The sequence below is a fragment of the Tursiops truncatus genome, chromosome 1 (assembly GCF_011762595.2).
Source record: "Tursiops truncatus isolate mTurTru1 chromosome 1, mTurTru1.mat.Y, whole genome shotgun sequence".
Lineage (NCBI taxonomy): Eukaryota > Metazoa > Chordata > Mammalia > Artiodactyla > Delphinidae > Tursiops > Tursiops truncatus.
The window spans coordinates 105035225-105061010 of NC_047034.1; the positions used below are offsets into that span (position 1 = coordinate 105035225).

At 39.1% G+C, this 25786-nt stretch overlaps 2 protein-coding genes across 6 annotated transcripts in view; one reads left to right on the forward strand and one right to left on the reverse strand.

The window, feature by feature from the left end:
• Positions 1 to 14388, reverse strand: part of ZNF326 (zinc finger protein 326) — a 36714-nt gene extending 22326 nt beyond the window's left edge. Inside the window, exons 1-5 of one of the 5 annotated variants that reach the window (XM_019919792.3) lie at positions 14231 to 14388; positions 12259 to 12303; positions 4853 to 4888; positions 4646 to 4757; positions 2099 to 2240 (exon numbers count right to left, since the gene is read on the reverse strand). In XM_019919792.3, the coding sequence (XP_019775351.1) occupies positions 2099 to 2240; positions 4646 to 4757; positions 4853 to 4888; positions 12259 to 12303; positions 14231 to 14246 (351 nt within the window). In that variant the 5' untranslated portion in view covers positions 14247 to 14388. Of the gene's footprint in view, positions 1 to 2098; positions 2505 to 4645; positions 4758 to 4798; positions 4889 to 12258; positions 12304 to 14230 lie in introns of those variants that run through there. The other 4 variants (XM_019919791.3, XM_073811272.1, XM_019919794.3 and 1 more) reach the window with 4 other exon arrangements.
• Positions 14389 to 16237: 1849 nt separating this feature from the next.
• LOC117313743 (THO complex subunit 5 homolog) lies at positions 16238 to 21329 on the forward strand. The gene is given in 4 exon segments (XM_033863676.2): positions 16238 to 18133; positions 18136 to 18283; positions 18513 to 19036; positions 19039 to 21329. Coding segments are annotated over 4 exon segments (1863 nt in total). The 5' UTR covers positions 16238 to 17991; the 3' UTR covers positions 20088 to 21329.
• Positions 21330 to 25786: the final 4457 nt, after the last annotated feature.

Below are 25786 nucleotides of genomic sequence, written 5' to 3' on the forward strand. Positions count from 1 at the left end.
ATTACTTGAGATCATAAACAACATATGTGCCTGTCAGAATATTACCACTTGTACAACTCTCTGACAACTCCTCTTCAGAGTTCCTAATCGATGTTTTCCCATGAAAAGACCTTAAAAGAAATCTTTATTTTACTAAAACCTGGCTTAAAACTAAGATACACAAAGAAGACCATATTTGAAGTTTGAAGTAAAAAAAGATCCAGAAATGATTTAGGATTTCTCCCTGTTGAAAAAGGGATGAGAAGGCGAGATGGAACATTAGTATGAAATAGGAGAGTTAAAGCATAACCATGCATCAACTTCCAAGACACACTTCAGATAAAGAATTGCATCTGACGTTCCATTCACATTCTTACCTAGAGAAACATATTCTGACCCAGAAGCCCAAGAAGCAAAAGTTTACAGACGAAGAGTCATGCAACCAAACGACTCTTTGTGTCCCTTCCTCTTCTCCTGTCGTTAACAAAATCCACTACACCAAAAGGCCACATGTTCATAGAAATTTACTCTACTAACCCTACTTTTAGAAGATAAAGATTGAGGAGTAATCTGAAGAGAAGGATCCAATGGGAATTGTACAAGTGAAGATTAAAAAAGAAAGCCCTATTGGTTCATCTATGTCATTAACAGGAAGAAAGAAAGAAAAGTCCATTCCGACTAGAATGGTGGAAACAAAGAACAGGAATACCTGTTTTTCTATCATGAAAACAAAATTGATATTTGAAGTCTCATTGAGAAAAACATCATTTGCCTAATGGAAAACGTTAAGAGTTTTCCAAATTTTCCAACTGGAATAGATTTTCAATTTCAAAACCCAAAGCCTATTATCCCAACTATTTTCAATTAATCTACAATCATGAAGCATGGTAGAATAGCAACATATCAGTTGCTTACATTTGTATATTATGCTTAGGAATACCTATCTAACCTAGTAGACTTGAATAAATTAGTGTTTCCAGGTAATTTACATAGTCACATCAGAAAAATCTTCATCAATTATCCATTAAAGGTGCAATGCATTTTACATAAGTAAAGAGTAACTGTTATAAATGCAAAATTTCTACACAAGTATGACAAACTACACTGATGTACCAAAGGCTAGTGAGCAGTTAAAAATATGTGCCCTACAGCATTTTTTATCAGAAGTACTTTCCTCTGCAAACAGAATATTAAGAGCAACTGACTTAAAAAAAATAAAACACTCCTCATGTTATAGCAAAAATACAATATTCTTTATAGGATCAAAGTGCATAGTAACTCCACAATCTACATACCCTTACTAGGTAAAATTTCATGTCAGTCAAGTTACCTGAGAATGTAAGGCATAATCTTTATACTATATATCCTGAAATTAAATACTTGAAGACTAGTATATTTACTCATTTAAGCAGTAATTTACAAAATATTACTTCCTAGGAAGAAGCCGTAGACATGTTTATACAGGGAGGAAATTATTTCTCAATAGTAAAACTAGTGACACAGGTAAAACAGAACACCCAGCAATAGGACATACTGTAAAAGAGTAAGTTAGCAAAATTATACTGACCACAAATCATCTACAACCTATTATACATATCAACTTCTTCACCATGTAAACATGGCTAAGCTACCCTCAACTATCACCGATTTTTAGTCTCTTGTGTTTAATGTGAAATATGAAGCTTTGAAGAAATTCTACGTGCTAGAGTTTAGCAGCAAAGTATACACATTTTATCATACATTGCACCTTTAACCTACTCAAAAACTCCAGAAGGGTTCATTACCTTTACATAATCCAAGAACTGTCCCACTAGCAAAACTGCTAGTGTTTACAAGGAAAAATGCAACTCCTTTTAACCCCTTTTAGACCAAACCTAATATCCTCACCTTTTTAATAAAGGGAGATTTGGCAAAACTTTATGAACAGTCATCTCACACTGCCACGTATTTTCTGAGGTGGAAAACTTTTATAGGCAACCTAAAAATTATGCTTAGGACTCAGCTTTTCTTCAAAATACACTGGGATGAACAGTGTTTATTCTAGTTGAAAACCATGGTCTTGAAAGGGTTTAAAAGAGTGACTAGTGAAAAGAATCTGAAAAGATTCTGTTGTACTTACTCCTCGGCCTCGGCCTCTGCCTGTTGATGGTCCTCCAAAAGCATCATAGTTTCTGCTTCCAAACGTACTTTCAGGATAAGCAGGCGTTCCTCTCCCCCGAGAGCCTACAGGTGCAGGCTTCATATGGGGTGAAGAAAAACTGCTGTAGGAAGAGTAATTCTCTCTTCCTCTGTCCTCCATAAACCCAGGCCTCAATTTTGAACGGGAGTAAGGTGCTTCCCAGCTAGACCCGCCCTGGTTTCTACCTCCGAAAGAGTCAAGGCTATTCCGGTAGGAGCTCTCAAATCGACCACCATAACTACCTCCGAAGCGGCTTTGTTCGGGTTCATTAAAACCATAGCCAGATCTGTACAGATCTCGCCCACCCAGAGAAGACCTGGAGTCGTAAGACTCATAAGGTCCAAACCTGGAAGAGTTGCACAGTGAGGGAAAAAACAAAAGTAAGCTTACTAATGTTAGACAATTCAAAAGACAAATTATCAGATGACATTTATCAACTAAAATTCATTTATACCATACTGGTTTGCACAGTTCTACTTTTGTTCACACCTGATTAGGGCTGGGCAGTTCAACATGAGACCAGATAGAAAGCTATCTGAGTCAGTGTTTAAATATGAATTGAGTTAAGTAAACCTTAGCTTAAAAATCTGCTTTTTGGCAGCTTTCTATTTTATTAGAAAGAAAAGATTTGTCTGTCATTATTTAAGCCCAGCCCTAGTCTTGGGAAAAGTCATTTGTTAAAGTTCACAAACTACTCAAAACTTTCTTTGAATCCATCCCTAATACTGGAAAATACAAAATATTTACAACATTTTGGCTTTCAATGGGGACACAAATTGAAGACTACACAGATGTAGGCTACTTGTGACACAGAAGAGATCCATTTGCACCCCCAATAATCTATATGACAAAACTGCTTCATTGTGTCTACAGCAGTCAAAATTGGGAGAGTTATCTGGTTATGAAGTTTGGCAACGTGCCAAACTTTGGTTAAGGTCAATAATCAATCCTCAGTCACTTTTTACTTGTAGACTAATAAATCTAACAAATCTAGAAGGATAAGCACATAAAATAGAACATAAAAGTAAAAGACCACCAACATATACCCTCTGCATATGAATTTTCAAGGCAGATTAGAAAGAATACATTTTATAAGGTCTTCAATTGTTTGAAAAATTATTCCCTATTATCAAAAAATTATTCCCTAGTATCACATAAAATTATCACATAAAGCTACTCTAAAAAAGGGAGTGTACAGTCTCCTCAAGGTTTTAATAGAGTCAACAGAAGAAACAAATCATCTTACTTCTCACCGAAGCATGGATTACAGAAGTCGCTTATCTTACAACATAGTTTTATAAAGGCCCACAATTACACGAGATAAATGATAACATCTACATAGTTTACGCACATTACATTTACAATGTAATAGGGCAGGAAGAGATATGGTAAAACATTTAAATGTGTTACATTACTTCAATTATTTACAGATCACTAAATAGAAGGTACTATTTACTTCTGAATCCTAGTAACTATATAAAAATTATTCCTCTTTTCAACTACATTTTTCAAAACATCTATCACGTAAGCAAAATTGTTGTAACTATTTTCTTGATTTTTCTCTACTATAAACCATAATGGCACACTTGAAGCAGAAAAAAGAAAAGTAAGCATCATTCAGTCCATCCTTAAGGAATCCAGATCCTTCAATTTATGAAGAAGGACAATACTTTCTAATGTTTCCTAACTAGTTTTACTTATATCTAGTAGGAATCTTTGTGCCTCAAAAAGTAGACCCCCCTTGACCTGAAATGTGGTCAACCCTAAAGCCTGCAGGAGTTCAACTAGGTTTAAGCTTTACACAGCATTGACAGTGAAACGTAAGTACAACCTAAATTCTACTGCATTAAAATAAGAAAAGGTATCATACTCATGGCTTTAATATAATGTTCCTAGTCTAGAGCACAAGTGTTTCTGGTATAAGCAGTACCTGCCAATAAATAATCTAGACATGATTTAAAGAACACTTTTATTATTACAATATGCTCTTGTAACTTACTTTAAAATTAAAAGAATAACTATTTTAAACGTTTCTTAGAAACTGAATGTTGCTAGACTGGTTCAGTTAAACCCATTCTAGTCAAAGACTGCTTTGCTGCTTTATAGAGTACCCCACCGTAGTAAAGATTTTTGGAAATTCATAAGAAAAAGCTTCACAAATAATATTTCCAATAACATTTTTATATCATTTGTTCAGGACTTTCTGATTGATAAGCAGTTAAAAGTAAAAGAAGAAAAAAAAATGCTCACTGCTAAAGACAGAAAATCTTACTCTATTATAATGAAATGATAAAGGTTTTCCTGAGATTTTCCTAATGTCTGCCAGTGATGCTGAGATAATTTTTAGAACCATTAACACCTTTCAACATTTAAGGTGATTCTAAATAGCAAAGTTCAAGTAGCGCCACATGCCTAAGGAATAGGAAATTAGAATATCCAGAATCTTACAGTCATCTAATTATTTGGCCAAGTGATGAAGCAATTTACCTGCTACCCCCACCACCACCACTGTGACTGTCCATGCCATATGACTGGTTTAGGTAGGAGTCCATGGATCTTTGACCCCCACAGGATCCATGGCCATAGTCACGATCCATCCCTACAAAGAGTTTAAAAAGAAAAAAATTAAATGACGCTCACCTTTACTGGCACTCAAAAGAAGTATTTTTAGATAAATATCCTTGAATGTCAGACCTCCATAAGATCCGGGGCCATAATCACGATCCATTCCTAAAAGAGTCAATAGCAAAAGGTCAGTAAGATACCATTCTCTTCAGGAATCTTTGCATAAAACACAAGATATTCATATCAATCATCTGAGATGATAATTCATCATTAACATTTAAGCTAAAGTCACAACAGACACTGAAGGAAAAAACACACAGATTATAATCTACTGAAAAATCAGATTTGCTAATGAAACCTAATTTTTCAAAGAAAAACATTATCAACTAAAAAGTTCTATATTAAAATTATCTTCAATATAGCCAATGTTTATTTGACTAGGGTACTACCATAAGGCCCTGTGTTAGGTGCTACATGGTACATAATTAATAATTCCTATTCTTAAGAAAAGTCAGTATTTAATAACATCAAAAGGAAAAATTTTTGTTACAAGTATAGTCTTCTACATCTAACTCCTCTCAAAATGTCTAAAAACTCAGAAGCAGCCACAGTTTAAATTAGCCCAATTGAAATTAGTTCATACAGTAACTGAAATAGGTATCTTTAAAAAGTAAAATCAGAGTAGGGCCAATCTGTGGTACTATGCCTATAAATATTTAAATCCTCAAATACTTTGAATAAAGGGAATGAATGTGAATTCTAGCAATACAGACACTAAAAAAATTATGATACAATCGAGGCACTTAAGTATATTTTATTACACTGTAATTCCACTTACATCCCAACCTCTGACATGAAAAACAAATACAACAAAAGAGGTAATAAAATGAATTTACTATGATTATAAAATTGAAAAAATTTAAAAACCATTCAGAATGTGTTTCCTATAAAGTCCTTTAAGATCCTTCATTTATCACCCTCTCCAAATTTTATGCACTAATAAATGTAAGAATATACACGGAGCAAATACATTAATTTTTATTTTTTAAAAACGCTAAATTTTAATTATAATCATATAAATATGATTTCAGGTCCTAATAACAAAATCTTGCAACTTTAAACCTGAAAGCAACCTAAATGATCAAATTTAATCATTTCATTTTATAGATTATGGAACTAAAAAGTCCAAAGAGATGGAATGATTTTCCTAAAGTCTCATAAATAACCACCCCTCTAGTTTCGTGCTGTCGCTTCTACATGAAACACTCTCTTCTACCACCCCAAATATCAGCTTGTTGAAATTTTCTAATCTTTTAAAGTCCATTTCAAATACTAATCCTTTCAAGAACATTTTTACTGATGTTGTCTCAGTTGATTATCATCTTTCTTTTGAATGTCTACAAAACTCTGTAGCTCTTACATGGTATTTATGATACTCTGCCTTATACAGTATTCTGCTATTTGTGGCCTCATTTTTTTTTTTTTTGGCTGCGCCACACAGCATATGGAGATCTTAGTTCCCCAACCAGGGATGGAACCTGTGTCCCCTGGAAGCGTGAAGTCTTAACAACTGGACTGCCAGGGAAGTCCTGTGGCTGCATTTTAAATGTACACTAGACTTGTGGTCAGGGTCTGATTTTTCACAAATCTTTTATGCACCCTAGGACAGCAGTTTTCAATAGCCTGTTGATTACTGAGAGTTGCCAGGACCCCTTCAGAGGGTCCACAAGGTCAAACTATTTTTATAAATAGTACTAAGATATTATCTGCCTTTTTTCACAGTGTTGAAAATTTTTTTGCACTGAAGATGCAAAAGCACTGGTGGATAAAACTGTTGGTGCTATAGCACAAATCAAGGCAGTGACACCAGACCACACTAGTAGTTGTACTGCACACTTGCAGTAAAAAATAATAAAAATGCCATCATTGCTTAAAGAATGTCCTTGATGAAGCAGTAAGAGTTATTAATTTTATTAAATCATGACCTTTGAGTACACTCTCTTTATGATATTCTGCGCAGTAAAATGGAAAGTATATGTAAAGCAATTTTGCTGCATATCAGTGCATAAAGTTCCATTAAGTGCCATAGTTCTCTCCAGGAAAAGCCACTGAATTAGCCACTTTTTACAAGGAATACTATTTTTACTAAAAGGAAAGACTGACATTCAAAAACTATGGCTTTCAGACTTGAGCATCTGGCAGACACTTTCTCAAAAATGAAGTGAAACTCACTTCAAAGAAAATAGGTAACAATATTTGTTGCCAAAGATGAAATTCAAGCTCTCACGTGAAAATTAGAATTTTATAAAACTTGAGCTTGACAGCTTCCCAATACTTAAAGGTTTTTCTGATAAAGTTGATACTAGTATTACTGAATATGACTTTTTACACTGTACAATAAAATCTGTCAATATCTGGAAAATCTGAATAACTCAATAAACCAGTACTTTTCAAATAACTAATGCCTGATATTACAGGATCATAAATCGTAAAAAGATCCATTCAAAGTGCAAGGCATACAAATGCATTTTAATATAACAAAAAGTTTATCAATATACAGAAAGTACTGAGATATTTTACATTGTTTCTTGTTCATACTAAGACTTCAAGTCGAGTTCATACTAAGACTAAGACAGCATACCTCAATACAGACTCTCCACACTGCAAGCGCTCAATAGTCATACATGGTTAGTGTCTACCATATCAGATAACACAGTTCTAGACTGATAAAATAGTTATCGGTCTTTAAAGTTGGTAATTATACAATATAATTTGCTCATATCTCATATAGGGGACAATTTCAACATTAAAATAAAGTTTTCAAAATAAAAAGCTTTCCTCTAAAGGCCTCATATTAAAATGTAATTTTAGAGTTAGGTTCAGTTAGGTACACAAAACAAAAAAACTTGTATTTTGTTATTTCTGCTCATTTCTATTTTGAGTCAGCAGAGGCTGCCTTTGGATACTAAATCTTTCAGTTTTTTGATTCTGTGTGTTTTTATTTCACTACAGAGTCATAAATTACTAACATTTATTGCACACTCACCTTGTGCCAGGCACTGTGGAGTACACAAAAATTAACAGAGCTACCCTTATACAGCAATGACTTGGGCTTACTGTTCATACTACTGTTACTATTCAGTTAATTAAAAAGGAAAAGAGGAAAAGTCTTTATACGTATTGCATATAATCAGTGTGATTATAGGGATATAGATTCTATAAGATGACCATTTATATATAAACGATATTTTTCCAGGTTACCAAAGGAATTTAAAAATCACTTTAAAAATAAAGTTGTAAGACTATAACATACCTTTACTATTAATATTAAATAAGAACAAGGATATACTGTACAACACAGGGAATACAGCCAGTATTTTACAATACCTATAAATGGAATATAACCTTTAAAAATTGTGAATCACTATGTTATACACCTGAAACATATAGTATTCCATCAACTATTTCTGAATAAAAAAATATATTAAATGAAAGTAACTCACTCAAAAATTAAACGGACATATTTTAAATCAAATCTGTTCTATTGCTTTGATTATCATATAAATGATAAGCTCAACAAATGTTAAAACTCATGTATAATTAAATCAAAAGATAAGAGCTGTGGAGTAGTATGAAAAAGCAACTGACTTATGATCAAAATAACTAACAAGTTGTATGACACTAAGTCATGAATGAGACCACTTTTTACCACCTCCACACTACTAGCATCATGATGCAGGCCACCAGCATCTCTCACCTACATTATTGCAACAGCCTCCCAACTGGTTTTCCTGCTTCCACTTTTGCTCCCTTTCTGTTTATTGTGAAGAAGATAGCTAGAAGAATTCTGTTAAAATGTAAGTCAAATTGTTCAATGCTCAGTACTTTCCAATGGCTTCCCATCTTACTCCAAGTAAAAGCTAAAGCCTTAAGATAATCTATAAGGCCCTACACCAGTGGCCCTTACTCACGGGCAATTTTGCCCCCCAGAGGACATTTGGTAATGTCTGAAAACATTTTTGGCTATCACCAAAATGGGTAGTGGGTGCTACCTGCATCAAATGACACAGGCCAAGGATGCTGCTAAAACATTCCACAATGCACAGCACATTCCCCCAACAACGAAAAATTATCTAGTCCAAAATGCCAACAGTGCCAAAGCTGAGAAATCCTGCCCATTACCTCTTAACTTTATCTACCCCATTGCCTCTTAATTTCATCATCTATGGTCTCCCCTTACTCCACTCTAGCTATACTAGGTCCCTTGCTGTTCCTAGACTACAACAGGCATATATCCATTTTTGCACCTGCTATTCCCTCTGCCTGGAATGCTCTTCTTCTGTATCTGTGTTGCTCACACCCTCAACTCTTTCAGGTCTTCACTTTCTATTGCTTCCTAGATATAAGCAAATTGTCTTTGACTTTCAATGCCTTCTGGCTACACCTCACTATTCTAACCTTGTTTTAAGATTACTCAGCAAAAATCATCTGCTGTAGTCAAGCTCATCTTCTTAAGTCTCTCTGAAGCACAGTGTACTCAGCCTTACCTTTGTTCCTGCTTTCCCTCTACCCAAAATGCTTTCCCTTTTTTTGTCTGCTATTTATATAAGAAGAATTATTTTAAAGCAAGAAGGAAATATGAAGACACTGGAAATACAACTTCCTTCCAAGAAATTTGTAGCTTGACATGTTTTCCAGTGTCTTCTACTTCATTTCAGTCGCTGGAAAATACAACACTAACAATCAATGCATTGTTGGCTTCAACTGGTAACTACTACACACCTTTTATTTCCTAAAGTCTACAGCATTCTTCCCCTAGATAGCTTCATGGCTTGCATCCTCACCTCCCTCAAATCTATGCTCAAAAGTTACCCTTTTAGTGAGGCTTTCCCTAGCTTATCTCTTTAAAATTGTAACACATGCGCACGCACGCGTGCACACACACACACACACACCCTGCCCTGTGTTATTATTCTCCTAGCAATTGCAATAGTACACTATATATTACTTCTTGTTTACTGTCTATTTCACCCCACTAGACTGTACACTTCACAAAGGCAGGAATATTTGTCCATTTTGTTCACTGCTATATTGATAGCTCCAAGAACAATATCTGATACATAGCACTCAATAAATATCTGTTGAAGTCAAATTACATCCCTGAAATTAAGTTCCTCATTTATAAAATGTAGATAACTCAGACCTCAAAGTGGTGTCAAGCAGTGGTGTTTACCTAAAGGTGCATTCCAAAATCATTCAAAGTAGTTCTTTAAAACCTACATAGTTGGGACCATTTACCCTAAAAATTAAGATTCAAGGGGACTAGAGTATGACCTAAACAGATACACTTTGAGACAGCTCCACAGGGAAGTCTAACAATCACCCTTAAATGAGAACCACTGTTGGAACTAAAATTAAGAGAAAAATAAGTCATAACATTAGTAAAAAACTAATTTGGAAAGATATATGCACCCCCATTTTCACTGCAGTATTATTTACAATAGCTAAGATATGGAATAACCCAAGTGCCCATCTATAGATTAATGGATAAGATAATGTGATGTGATATATATGTATGTATATACATGAAATATTACTTAGCCATGAAAAAGAATGGAATCTTGCCATTTGCAACACGGATAGACCTTGAGGGCATATGCTAAGTGAAATAAATCAGACAAAGAAAGATAAATATTGTATGATTTCACTTATATGTAGAATCTAAAAAAACCAAATCAAATCAAAACAAAACAAACAAAAAAGCCAAGCTTGTGGATATAACAGATTGGTGGTTGCCAGGGAAGGGGGGTAGGTATAGGAGTGGGTGAAATGGGTGAAGGGAGTCAGAAGGTACAAACTTCCAGTTATAAAATAAACAAGTCATGGGGATGTAATGTATAGCACAGTGACTATAGTTAGTAATAGTGTATTGCATATTTGACAGTTGCTAAGAAAGTAAATCTTAAAAGTTCTCATTACAGGAAAACTATGTATGGTGATAGATGGTAACTAGACTTATTGTGATCATTTCACAATGTATACAAATATGGGATCATGATGTTGTACACCTGAAATATAATGTTATATGTCAATTACACTTCAATTAAAAATAAAGTGCATGTTTTAAAAAGAAGGTCATAACAGTAGTAACAGAAATTTCTGAAACTCTTTTTGCAACACTGTACATTAAGAAAATAAACTTCTGGCCCTCTATGATTCTGCATCTCAAAGCCCTATATTTAGGCATTAAATTCAACTCTCTCTTACATCCTACTGGAGATCATGGCCTTCTATTATTCCAAACCTCTTTGCTGAAAGTACTAGTCCTACTGACTCCAGTTTAAAATCCTGGATTCATTTTTATTCATCCTTCTCAATTTTCTACTCACTACTAGGCAGCCTGAAAGTTCTGCTAATTTTCTCAAGAAACAGATTAATATTTTTTAAATTACTATCATCACCTCCCAAGTTCAAGGTCTAAAATCCTTACAACTGAAATTACGAAACAGCCTTCTTGATAGTTTTCCAGTTTTCAATCTAACCTACATGTGGATGCAAATTAAACTTCTTCTGGTAATTTTATTATATCACTCTGCTGCTCGAAAATATATTTTTCAGCACTCAATATACATTGACTACTTCCTATATGTTTAACCTTTTTAGTCAACATCAAATTCAAAGTTTCTCTAAATTCTTAGAGACGATAAATAGAAATTAACTGAATGCTAATTATTCCCATAAAATGACATGGTCTTCTTTACGTAGTAGTACATTTACTTCAGTTTTATTTAGTGAATATATTACATCCTGTACAACAGTTGAATTTTACATTTCTCTGGCAATTAGGATATTTAATTCCACTCCCTGGTGTCATTCATATAATGCTTTTTAACCTCTTTGAATTGTTCCATGTTCTTTTTGTGTTATTATCCTGACTGGTAAAGCCTTAACTCTAATAACTATCAAAACACCACCCCAATTGTATGCTGCATACCTCTTATGATTTTACCTAGCTCTGTAGTCACAACTCTTATGTCAATAAACAATCAGGCTTCTTTATGTGCTCCTCTAGACAGTTCTTTATATACTAACACATTTGGACACATTAAAGCAAATGACCTCAAAAACAAGGTCAAAATGTTACAAAAGAAGCAGTATAAAACAAAGCCAATAATCCACTTAATCTACTTTACTCAATACCAAAACCTCTAATTCAACAAAAATAACTCAGCTAGCTGCTTGTTAAGTCCTCACTCAGTTGCAGTCAGGGCCTTTTGGAATAAATTAAAGGATTCATAATTCAAATAAAACAGAGTCAAATTAATCTCAATAGCCCTAAGTTTTTCTGATCCCAAATTATCTAACTCAAATAATATATATATTATAACAACATTAACGCTGATACATGAAGAGACCAAACAATGCCTGAAACAAGGCACAATTCCCTTTTTACATTGGTACTTTATATGGATGAAGAGAAAAACTGAAATGCATTCCCTTAACTTATTTCAGAGCAAATGAAAGAGGATACTCACCATTAAAGCTCTGATAAGTATTTCTGCAAGCAGAGTGAGTGTAATCTATGAAGACACATTTAACAGAAAGGAATTAGTTCAATATTAGCAAAAATCTGAAATTATATACCCATCTACTAAAAACAAACACAATTTTTAAAATGCCATTAATGCAATTATCTGCAAAATAGGGTGTAAATAATTATAAATATTTCATATGGGAAAATACATATCCCTTTCTTTTCACTATCTCCCCAAATGGCAAGTTTATCATCCAAATAAATCATGGTAATGTAAAAATTAGTTTATAAAACCTGATATATAATAACATCCAAAAAAGGGGATCCAGTACTGATTTATATGGAGTAACAAAAAGGAAGGCAAATATGTATCAAATAATGCAAAAAGCAGGGACATCTGAGAATTGATTCTATGTAATATATAATTTTTTCCAAGTTAATATTTCTTTTAGCACTTAATTTGCTCTCTAAAGATTTCAAGATCTTATCTGAGAAATGTATATACATATATGTATATATGTGTGGTGCTACATCTACCCAGGATGTGGCATCACCACCAAAAAATCATATTGATAATTTCTCTGTCAAAACGAATTCGGCAATTGTTAAATCCTTTAGTTAATTTTACTAATAAATACTGAAAGAAAAGAATTTAACAGAGTGGTCATTTGGATACAACAGAATCCAACTACACTACACAGGATTAGTCAAAGTCCAACTAAAACAAAAAAAACACCAGTGTGCTACTGTTAATATCTAAACTTCCTGTTTCAAAGTAACTTAAAACTATCCACAAAAAGGTTATTCCAATCCCCTTTCATATACTTAGATTTGATATCTTTAACTCTTTGTGGCATGAAATCAAATCAAAGATCAAAAGATCATTTAGTCGGACTCACAGCACATTCAAAGATAATTCTGGGGGTTGGGTTAGAGGCTTAGAACTAGGTAGTGAACTGATTTTATTTAGAAATGCCTGGTTACTCAGGACTAAATTCAGTTTATTCACACCCCTTCTCATGTCTCCCTAAAGCTGTCATTACGTACTCATTTTACCTTGACACCCGTTCCTATAAAGTTGGCCAAGATTTGAAGACAAGTTGAAAACCAAATTAATTTTACTTCGTGAGCCTATGAAAATGCTTTAAAGAACTGGCCTGAGAGACGACTGAAAGGTACTGCTAAAATACGGTTTATTTAAACAGCAAGTCCAACACAGGCGGTTGTGCACAGGTCTGAATTTGAAGGGCATGTGATGCTGTGCCAGAATTCTGACTAACTTAAGTCCCATCCATACACCGTCCAGACAAAAAAGCTTTGGTTCACAGACATATTTCAAATTAGGGATTAAGGCCCAGGCAATGTTTGTTGGTGGATAAATATCCCAGTTTGCTAACCAGAAATACCTTACTTTCCATTCTGGATAGAGATCTACTTATACTTATCACTTACAGATGCCCTTTAAACTCATCTTAAACTAAGACAACCAGGCACACGACCGTGAACAAGCCACTGAAAATCCTATCCGGCGAGAAGTAACCTGGGTTTGGGCATTGACTAAAAGGACGATCTGGGTCGCTGCCCACGTCGCGAGTGCGAGCCGCGGCAAGGGAGGCCCGCTTGCCGCTTAGCCCGAGACCGGGAAGTTGGAAGCGTCCGGGCAATTTCCACGCAGCGGGGCGGGGACCAGTCTGGGGCCGAGTCCGGAGGCCGCGGCGCTTTAGGCGCGTCCTTACCCACACCGAGGCCGGCGCGGAACTCCAGGGTCGCGGGCCACAGCGGGCGCCGGGCCGGGGGATCGGGCGCGCGGGTCCCCACAGAGGCCGACTCCGGGCACCGGGCCCGCGGCGGGCGGGCGGCCTCCGGGCCCGCAGAACAAAGCCCACACGGCCATCTTGAGACGGTAAACAGACCCCCGGGGCAGGCCACCCCGCCTCCCGCCGCCGCGGCAACCAGCCAGAGGCCGCGCTTACCGTCCTCGAAGTCCATGGCGGAGGCTCGGGGCCGACGGCCTCGGCGGCGCTGGGCTGAGCTGTGGCGGAAGGAGAGCGCCCGTGACCCGCGGTTACACACAGCCAGTAAACGCGACCAAGAGCGGCGCTACCGGCCCGGGAGCCGCAGGCCACAGCGAGGCTGGGAGGCGGGGCCGGCCGGCGCTGCCGGCCGCCGCAGCGCGGCCTGCGATTGGCTGGAGCGGGCTGGTGGGCGGGCCCTGGAGTGGGGGCGGGAAGCAGGTCTGCTGTCACGCTCCCAGGTGCTGACCCTTTAGGAGCGGACGAGGGGTAAGGAAGGTGGAAAAAAAAGGAGCCCCACAGACTGGCCGGGGTCGTGGGAAAGAGAGCTGGGTGTTCTGGAAGGTCTAGCTGCGGCCCGCCATGTTTGATTCTGGCAAGAGCGAAAAGATCTGGTTGGAATACCTTCCTCCAGCCCGAACTAATGTATTATACCACGTGCCGACATTTTGCTTTTTATTGGCTGGTGATGACTGATCGGAAAATGTTAAAATCCTTATGGAGTTTCTGTCGTGGAGACGCAGAAGTCCAGGACGTTTTTAGAACTCTGTGAGCAGAGGAGAACAGATTGCTAAATAGGAAACAATTATGAGTATGATCCAAGACAGGCCATGATCAAGTTCTGAGTTTCAAGGTGCAAAATAAAAGTAAAAGTTAACAGACAGGGAAGATTTGTGGCAGGAGTCATCCAGAACTGGAAGGACAACAACGGGCAAACACACATACTTATTAACATTGTATTATTGCCACTTTGGAAATAGTGTTGGGGACAGTGGGCAAAGTCATTCACCCACAAGGCCATGTGGAAAAAGACAACTGTTAGGTCATTCTAACCCTGGAGCAGCTTGAACACCAGGTTAGAAAACATTTTTTTAATAGCGCAAATGGTGTTAACAATGAGTTGATCACAGGATAGGAAATCATGAATCAAGCCCTTTGCCCTTCTCTGGGGTCCAAGCAATTGTGGGAACCAAGTTCCGAGAAAGCAGCCCCTAGCAACAGGACTGAAGGAAAAACTCACAGGTATACTATGTTGCATTACTGTAGCCCCAAATCTGGGCAGGGCACTGTTTCTTCCTCATCACTTTCCTTCTCCACCCTGATTGATTCACCCAGTTCTCCACCCTTTTATTGTTTTCTTCTTTTTTTTTTTTTTTCCTCCTATATATGTTTTCTATTCACCGGAGTAGAACATGTTGAAAACTGAACTCATGATTTCCTTTCTCAAACCTGTTCATCCTCCTTTATCCTTTCATCTGTGTTAGTGGCGTCATGAGCAACCACCCACTACTAATCCCAGCCAGAAGCCAGCAACTCATCCAGGCTACTCCCCTTCTCCCATCCTCAATCTGTACTGAAGTCTCTCATCTGCTTACTACCTCCTAAAATGTCTTAAATTTGCCCCTTGCTCTCCAGCTCACTGCACTACCTGAGTTAGACTCTCATTATCTCTCTCCCAAACTATTGCCATAGCTTCCTAAGTAATTTCTCTGCCTTTCCACCTTGACCTTCTCAGGCTCTTCAGGGCCACGGTGATCTAAAGGCAAATCTGAACATATCATGCGTTCTCTATCATGGATTAGGTGAAGGCAAAGCTCCTTAACATAGAGCACACCCAGCAGGATCTAGCCACTGCCTGATCTGCCATCTTCCTACATTTCTCCCTCCTCCTCTCTCCCCTACTCTTTCCGTTTTGATTGGCAATTTTAAGCTACTTGCAGTTCCCAAAACACCCCAATGCTTTTTTTTTTTTTTTTTTTTTCCGGTACGCGGGCCTCTCTGTTGTGACGTCACCCGTTGCGGAGCACAGGCTCCAGACGCAGGCTCAGCGGCCATGGCTCACGGGCCCAGCCGCTCCGCGGCATGTGGGATCTTCCTGGACCGGGGCACGAACCCGTGTCCCCTGCATCGGCAGGCGGACTCTCAACCACTGCGCCACCAGGGAAGCCCCCAATGCTTTTTCATGTCACTGAACTTTTGCTTAGGTTTTTCTCTCTGTTTGGAACACTCCCTAGTTAACCCTTCTCATCCTCAAAACACAGTTCAGAATTTATTTCCTTTAAAAAAACGCTCCCACATCCCACCCCCACCCCCTAGACCAGTACTTCTCAAATATTAATGAGCATATGATTCACATTCAGTCAGTCTGGGTTGGAGTCGGAGAGTCTGCATTTCTCACAAGTTTCCAAGAGATGTTGCTGCTGGCAGTCGAACTAGACTTGGAATAGCAAGGCCCTGGGCCCTGGGCTCTATTAAAAGCCCCTCCTCTGAGTTCCCTGGACCAGCCTCTGCTCCAGCACTATCTTCCTTGCATCAGATACTGTTTGGCTTTATGTCTCTCCACGTTAAAAGTCTTTTGAGATTAGACCTAAGTCTTCTTTGTATCCTAAGTGCCAAGCACATAAGTTTAACAATTAAAACGGAGCTCTCCCTGAGGTTTTTAACTTTTTTTCTTGTTATCAAGGCAAAGGAATGATTTTGTAATCTGAGGTCTTCAGGTCTTGGCATAGGAAGGATGCCAAGGAAATAAACATTGGGTCACTATTTATATTTGTGTATCATGTGCACACACGCATATGTACCTGCTCACACACACACACACACACACACACACACACACACACACACATACACACACACACACCCCTACCTTACTCCCCTGAAAGAGAAAACTGCCAGACAAGGAACTCCTAACTCCAGAAGAAACCTGACCTCAGCACAAACGCCTGGAGAGCCAGAATACATGTGTCTCTTCCCTCCTTCCTTCCTCCTTCCCAAATAGGAAGTGTTCTTGAAGAGGCAGGTGGCAGTGCCTGAGACACCCCATAATACTTGAGACACTATCACATCATCCCCTAATTCACTTATGGAACAAATATTGGATAAGCACCAACTATGTGCCAAACATCCTTTTCTTCATTGTTGTCTCTTTCCTTCCTCCCAGGGTCTGTACTTTGCTAGATTTTTACCCTGAGGGGCCAATGTTTTGTACAAAGTCTTATATCATTTCATCCTCCACATATTTCGCAAGAGGTAGAAGGTTGGTAAACGCCAGACTGGCAGAGTCCCTTGGAAAATAAAAGAGAACAGGGTGTGTAAGACAAATTAAAAAGAAAGTTACTCATCCAAGAACACATAATGAGTAATTGCTGGTTCCATATTTTTAAAAAAATTTTTTTGAGGTATAGTTGATGTACAATATTATATAAACTGGTTTCATATTCAGGATAAATATTATATAGTCATGCTTGGGTCTATTGGTGTATGGATTCAACCTTGTAGACCCAGCATCATCATCAGGGCCCTCAGGTTAAAAAGGGGGCATGGGAAGGGGTTTGCTAACCTATCATTTGCATAATTGCACATAATGTGGTAAAAGAAACTGCATACCAAAAGAAGTGATCAAGAAGGCTTTAGAGATTCCTCACTTTGTTCTATGTTTTAGGCCTTCCTCAGATTAGAAAAACTCCATTAGTTTCATATGCATTTCCTCCCCCCAAAATGGAGGTAAAATTTAAAATGCAAAGTGCTTTCAAAACGTAATAATTGCTCTATGGTGCGCGAGCCGCGGGAAGTGGCTCGCTGGCCGGGACAGGTCGGGGTGCAGTGTGCCCTGCTCTCAGATCATCTTCATTGCCTGCCCTAGTGGAGCACCTCCTGCATTAATGTTCACAGCCACCTCTGAGGTCTCTGCTGTTTCCTCCTGACTTCACCAAACAACCATGTCATCGGAATCGAGCAAAAATCGAAAGCCCAAAGTGATCCGAAGTGATGGAGCTCCAGCTGAAGGGAAGCATAATCGTTCTGACACTGAACAGGAAGGTAAATACTACAGCGAGGAGGCTGAGGTGGACCTGTGGGACCCTGCAGAGACTATGAGCTGTACAAGTACACGTGCCAGGAGTTGCAGAGGCTCATGGCCGAGATCCAGGACCTGAGGAGCAGGGGAGACAAGGATGCGGCAGTTGAGATCGAAGATCGGAGGATCCAGAGCTGTGTGCATTTCATGACTCTAAAAAAGCTTAACCGGGGCCTTCCCTGGTGGCGCAGTGGTTGAGAGTCCACCTGCCGATGCAGGGGACACGGGTTCGTGCCCCGGTCCGGGAAGATCCCACATGCCGCGGAGCGGCTAGGCCCGTGAGCCATGGCCGCTGAGCCTGCACATCCGGAGCCTGTGCTCCGCAACGGGAGAGGCCACAACAGTGAGAGGCCCGCATACCACAAAAAAAAAAAAAAAAAAAAAAAAAAAGCTTAACCGGTTAGCCCACATCAGGTTGAAGAAAGGAAGAGATCAGACTCATGAGGCCGAGCAGAAAGTGGACGCCTATCACCTGCAGCTCCAGAACCTGTTGTATGAGGTGATGCACCTGCAGAAGGAGATCACCAAATGTCTGGAGTTTAAGTCAAATCACGAAGAAATCGATCGGGTCAGCTTAGAGGAGGCTCCTCCAGATATCAGCAAGGCGGAAGTCACCATGGGAGACCCTCACCAGCAGACCCTTGCACGTCTGGACTGGGAGCTGGAGCAGCGGAAAAGGCTGGTGGAGAAGTACCGAGAGTGCCTGTCCAACAAGGAGAAGATCCTTAAGGAGACTGAAGTAAAGAAGGAGTACCTGAGTAGCCTCCAGCCTCGTCTCAACAGCATCATGCAGGCTTCCCTACCGGTGCAGGAGTAACTGTTTATGCCCTTCGACCAAGCTCACAAGCAGTATGAGACAGCCCGACACCTACCTCCTCCCCTCTATGTCCAGGCCACTGTGTATGGGCAAGACAGCGCAAGGAGATGCTGAAGAGGCACCCGCTGTCCGTCATGCTGGACCTGAGGTGCAAAGATGACAGTGAACTGCACCTGACTTTCTACTACCTCATGAACCTCAACATCATGACGGTAAAAGCCAAAGTGACAACCGCCACAGAACTGATCACCCCCATCAGTGCAGGTGACTTGCTGTCTCCTGACTCAGTCCTGAGCTGTTTGTATCCTGGGGATCATGGAAAGAAAACTCCAAATCCAGCCAATCAGTATCAGTTTGATAAAGTTGGCATCCTGACTTTGAGGGACTACATACTTGACTTAGGGCATCCCTATTTGTGGGTGCAGAAGCTGGGTGGCCTCCACTTCCCCAAAGAGCAGCCCCAGCACACCGTGATCGCTGACCACTCTCTGAGCGCCAGCCACATGGAGACCACCATGAAACCGCTGAAGACCAGGGCGCAGTCCCGCCTGGCCCGCCACAAGTGGTTTGCCTCCCTGGAACACGGCATTGTGCCAGTTACCAGTGACTGCCAGTACCTCTTCCCTGCAAAGGTTGTCTCTCGCCTGGTGAAGTGGGTGACGATTGCCCATGAGGATTATACGGAGCTGCATTTTACCAAAGACATCGTGGAGGCGGGACTGGCTGGGGACACCAATCTCTACTATATGGCACTTGTGGAAAGGGGCACGGCTAAGCTCCAGGCTGCCATGGTGCTGAACCCCGGCTACTCCTCCATCCCACCCATTTTCCAGCTCTGTCTGAACTGGAAAGGGGAGAAAACCAACAACAACGACGACAATATTCGGGCCGTGGAGAGTGAGGTCAATGTGTGCTACAAGGAGCTGTGCGGCCCCCGGCCCCGCCACCAGCTCTTGACGAACCAGCTGCAGCGTCTGTGTGTGCTGCTGGACGTCTACCTGGAGACGGAGAGCCACGATGACAGCGTGGAGGGGCCCAAGGAATTTCCCCAGGAGAAAATGTGTCTGCGGCTTTTCAGGGGCCCCAGCAGGATGAAGCCGTTTAAATATAACCACCCTCAAGGATTCTTCAGCCATCGCTGACCTCCCACTCGGCCTGTTGTTTCCCCCCAGACCCAACTGCTGTGCCTCTGCTTTCTGCTCTGGCGCACATGTGGCTCTTTTTTTTTTTTTTTTACATCTTTATTGAAGTATAGTTGCTTTACAATGGTGTGTTAGTTTCTGCTTTATAACAAAATGAATGAGTTATACATATAAAAAAAAAGTAATAATTACCTCCCTTCCTTAGGTACATATTATATAAAGTTTACATTTCTAGAAAATGAGGTTTATTCCCTTATAGGGGCTCAATTAAACCTCTGAATTATTGCCACTCATTTTATCTATTAATATGTTATAGTCCATCATAAATTTTAATTTCCTAAGTAAATTGAGAGCAAGCTGTCTGTGACATCTGTCAACCCCACTGATGGCCAGAATTGATTTGGTGGATCTGCCCTTCTGGAAAGGTGTCCTCTTTCTTCCTGGCTCTGCCACATGTGTCTGTCCCAAAGCTGCATGCTTCATTGAAGAGGATGATTTTCCTAGATAGAGGAGGACAAGGATCTATACGGAGTCAGGTTCTTCTGCTGGAATATCCAAGGCATGTTAAGTAGGTTATCCTGCCTGGGATAGATAATGAGCCACTTGAAGGTGGAGATTTCATCTTTATGTCTCCAGCCCCCTAGCACAATACCCCTGCCTGGCACATGGTAGACTCTAAAATGTTTGTGGAATAAATAAAAAGGAAACAGACCCACAGTCAGATCCAATATTAAGATAGATTCAATTCTACATTAAGGCTACACATATTAATAAAAATACAGACATGCAAAATTCAAACTTGCACACATACAATGTAACTCCCTTTAGAGTCCTTACTAAAACACATAGTTTACAAACAGAAAAAAGGCACAATCCTGGGAAAGCCAGTAGAGGGCACCACATACCAAATATAGTCAAAATTCGGCTGTAGAAATTGAGCACATGTTCTAGATACTGCTGGTCTGAGTGTTCCAAATAGAAACAGGGTGGAGAATATTCCTGTGGGCTGGTGCTCTACAGGTACCTGAATTTCTATTCTGGTTTAATTGTGGATATAAATTTCCCTGTTTGCCTCATTTCACTAGGTTTCATTTTTAGAGATAACTTTTAAAGGCTGAATCAAAGGATGAAAAAGCTTATTATAATGGTATATTTGAAAAGCAGGATATGAAATTGTGTATGGAATCTGACAAGAGCAATGTCAATAATTTTTTTAAAAGACAAAGTATGAAAATAAAATGGAAAGAAAAATCCCAAAACATGAACAGTGACTCTTTGTGTGATGACTTTTTATATGCACAGAGACATACCTATTTGTTCTCCTATAGTCTCCAAATTTCTTGAGCACTTCTATAATGTAAAATATATAGTTTATATAAAACAAGCTGTAATATTTATTAATAATTAGTGTTTATAAAAATTTCTCCTTAGCCAAATGTTATATTTCATTTTCATAGTAGATATAGTTACTGTTAGGGGTAGGGAAAGGAGCAGCTATTTTCCACTTAAGTAAGTGGTCCTCAAGCCTGTCTCTACTCTAGAATCATCTGGGCACTTTTAATAACTTCCAGTATCCAGGCCTCACTTTGGAGATTCTGATTTAATGATGAATCTAAAACTGTCACCAATGTTGATTTTCAAGACACTCATAAGAGATGCTGTTGGAATAAGTTCCCTTCTGTTTCAGTAACTTGTATTTCTCAAGGAGATGTTGACTCCAGAAAAAAAAACTTTATAGATTGAGTAACCACACATTAGCAGATCGATCCCTGTGTGTGAAATGGTATAACAGCTACACCCTGAATCAGGGCTGGTACAGATGCATATACATCTTTCAGCTCTAAAATCTGGCTTGGTTCCAATATTCCCTCTAACTACCCTGCATCCTTGGGAGGTAATTAGCTAATGACAGTAAAGGCTTTTAAACTGAAACATGTATAATGCTAAACACAGGAAACACACAATGGATTTCACTGACTGCCAATACTTCTCAACCAGAGACAGTTGCTGCATCTTTCAGCCAGGTTCTCTTTTGCAGCTGAAATCTTCTAATCTTTATTTCTACAAACAGAGTTCTCTTTTTTAAATGCCTTTCCTACAAATCGAAGACCTAAGAAGATTACCCCTTTATTCTCTCAGAAGTGAGGTTCCTGCCTCAACAAAACACCACATAGTAGTATGGTTTGGTGTGAACGATGTTTAGGCAGATGGGTTTGCTTGGATCACTGAAGTCAAAAGGGGTCATACTGGGTGGTCCAGTATTAGTCCTGACACCACCCTACACATCATCTTTGGCTTTAAAGCAAATGATTTGTGCACATGGTAATAAATCAAGTAGTATAAAAGAACTTCCAGGGAAAAGCTAGAGCCTTTCCTCTTTTCCTTGCTTAGTTAGCTCCAATCCCTTCTACAGAGGAAAACTGGTTTTATCTGGAGTGAGATCATTCAGTCTTTACTTCCAGTGCATTCTATATCTCTCTTCTTGGATTACCAACTTTAGTCAGTGTCAGTCAATTCACAGTATGAAAATCAGAATGTATCTCATACTACTCTTCTCTTCCCAATGTTTAACAGCAGTAATAGTGTTTTATTTCCTCCATTGGAACTAAACGTTTACATTTTTTTTAAATAAATTTATTTATTTTAGGCTGCGTTGGGTCTTCATTGCTGCATGTGGGCTTTCTCTAGTTGCGGCAAGCAGGGGCTACTCTTCATTGCAGCATGCGGGCTTCTCATCGCAGTGGCTTCTCTTGTTGCGGAGCACGGGCTCTAGGCGCGTGGGCTTCAGTAGTTGTGGCACACGGGCTCAGTAGTTGTGGCTTGCAGGCTCTAGAGCACAGGCTCAGTAGTTGTGGCACATTGGCTTAGTTGCTCTGCTGCATGTGGGATCTTCCCGGACCAGAGATCGAACCCATGTCCTCTGCATTGGCAGGTGGATTCTTAACCATTGCACCACCAGGGAAGTCCTAAATGTTTACATTTTTGAACAAGGACTCAAATTTCTATTTTTTATTAGTGTATCTATGGACTTCCTCTATAAAATGAAGGTATTGATCCCCCTTCCCGTTCCTCCACTTTTCCTTTCCCTTTTTTTTTGTTAGCAATATTTAACCACTAACAAAATTGTTAATATTTACATTCAGTACTGCTATCATGAAAAATTCTTTCCTACTTTATCTATAGGTTGACTTTAGAAGTTAATAACCTATATACTTCCTTCCCAAGGGGACAGTATGAAAAGGTGGGAGCAAGGGGAAAATTTACACTGGAGAAACCTGGCAAACATTACCTCAACCAGGTTATCAAGGTCAGAAAGAGTGATAAGTCATGTTGATAGTATGTACCCTTGATTTGATGTGACAAAAACGGCACTTGACCTTTGTGGTCTTCGCTACAAAACACGTAACACCAGTCTAATCATAAGAAAAACACCACACAAATCCCAAATAAGGGACATTGTATAAAATACCTGACTAGTACTCCTCAAACTCCTTAAGGTCATCAAGAATAAGGAAAGTCTGACAAACTATTACAGCCAAGAGGAGCCTAAGGAGACATGATGACTAAATGTAATGTGGTATCCTGGATGGGATCTTGGAACAGAAGAAGACATTAGATAAAAACTAAAGAAATCTGCATAAAGTATGGATTTTAGTTAATGATAATAGATCATTACTTGTTCATTAATTGTAACAAATGGATGATACTTATATTATAAGGTGTTAATAATAGGGGAACTCTGTAGTGTCTTTATAATTTTTCTATAAATCTAAAACTGTTCTAAAAAATAAAGTTTATTACAATATAATAAACAATGGAAGCAAGCCAATATACTCCATGTATTTTATTATGATCAATATAAGCATTGTTCAGTGTTATATGCTAGGATGACATTTTCCATGGACCCAATGTTATAAACCCTGGGTCTCTCAAATGTGGCTATTGCTAGCATCAAGGGCAAATGGATCGCTTTTTCTTACAGTCTATTAACTGCTTATATTCATGCCTAGTTGTAGTTTACTTCATATGTGGTCTGTGACTTTTGTTGTTCTGAATTTGTTTTTTCTCAAGATTCTGTCACTTTATCTTGTGTATTCTAGCCTGTGGCATTTTCTGCCAATTCAACCATTAATCCTCCCCTTTCACTTTTTATCTTTTAGAAATTAGTTGAAATCTCCAGTCCATGGGCTTCTACCCATTCCAATCACATACTTTTTGGGGGATACTTGTTTACTTTTATTTCAATGGAGTCATGGGGGGAAGTAGGTTCCTATAGGCTTAGTCTCCTGTCTTAAAAGAGAAACTTACTTTACCTTTCATACAGTTTCATCCGTCCTTACTAAGAGCATACTAGCTGAGTTCTGGCTCAAAGAAGTGAAAAGCATGTGGAGTATGGCCAATATGCAGTCCTTAAGGAGAAATAAGTAGTCTTCCTGCCACAAGATATTTCTAGAAGCATGTTACTATGATCAATCCAATCCTCTTGTATTTGTTTTTAAAGAAACACATGACTGTAGGAAAATGAGTTATTTTAAAAGAAAGGTGCTTGTATCTTTTTTAGCAGACCCCTACAAAAAGCACATGCTGCCGTGCATTGTCTTAGATGAGGCAAAGAATTACAGAAGAGACTCATAGTTGTCAAGTCTTGAAATGTACTGGAGATCATCTAGCTCTAACCCAACCCCCTGACTTTTCAGATGAGGACAAGAAGGCCTAATGAAGTTTAGGTACTTATCCAAGGTCACTCAGATAATAAAAAGAAGCAATAAGACTAAAAAATGAGTAAGTCTAATCCAAGGAGCTTTCTGACACACTCCTCACCCTGAGCCTTGAATAGCTATTTTCCAAGTGCTTCTCTACAATCTCCTCCCCTCCAACCACATCTTTTTCGGAACTCTAAACAGGGGCACAGAGAGAAGGACGGAATGTAGTGGGAGGAGAAGAGGATTACAGCTGGGAAGGGGTCTGTCCCTGCTTTTTTTCCAGAAATCTACCTGCCCTGGCTGGGATCAGTGAACAAAACTTACTAACTCTGGAGATATACCCTTCCCCCTCTACTCCCTTCCTTACCCCAAAACTGCCTGGGAGAAGGAGAATACAGATGGCACAATCTGGCCCTAGTTGTTTTAACAAAATATGTGCCCTAGCCCTAGGAATTAATCATCACTTTCACAAGAGGTAGCGGATGTTCCTATTTACATAGTACACCAGTCTCCCCAAAGTTTTCTTTTCATCTATGTTCTTGCCAATATGAATTACTAAGGGAAGAAAGGTCATAATTTTATGATATTTAGTTTGGCAATTGATATGAGGCAAAAGGAATTTTTTTCACACCCTTTAATTTCTTTGTTGTTTTTTGATTCAGGAAATTAAAGAGGAGAAAAAAATGTTCATAGTACATTTGACTGTTTATTTAATTTTTAAAGCACAAAGTGATGAGAAAGGGGTCTTACTCCATGTCCTACGGTTGTCTTCTATAACTCTACTCAGACATTTTCCCTCATGACAACTGTTAGAAAACATCTGGAGGATGGAACTGGAGCACCTATTAACAAAGCCATATTTGACCATCAAAAGCCATGGCACTGACCAGTCCCTCTCATCAGGAAGTTTGCACAAGCTTCTTAGATAGCCTCATCCATCAGAGGGCAGACAGAAGAAGCAAGAAGAACTATAATCCTGCAGTCTATGGAATGAAA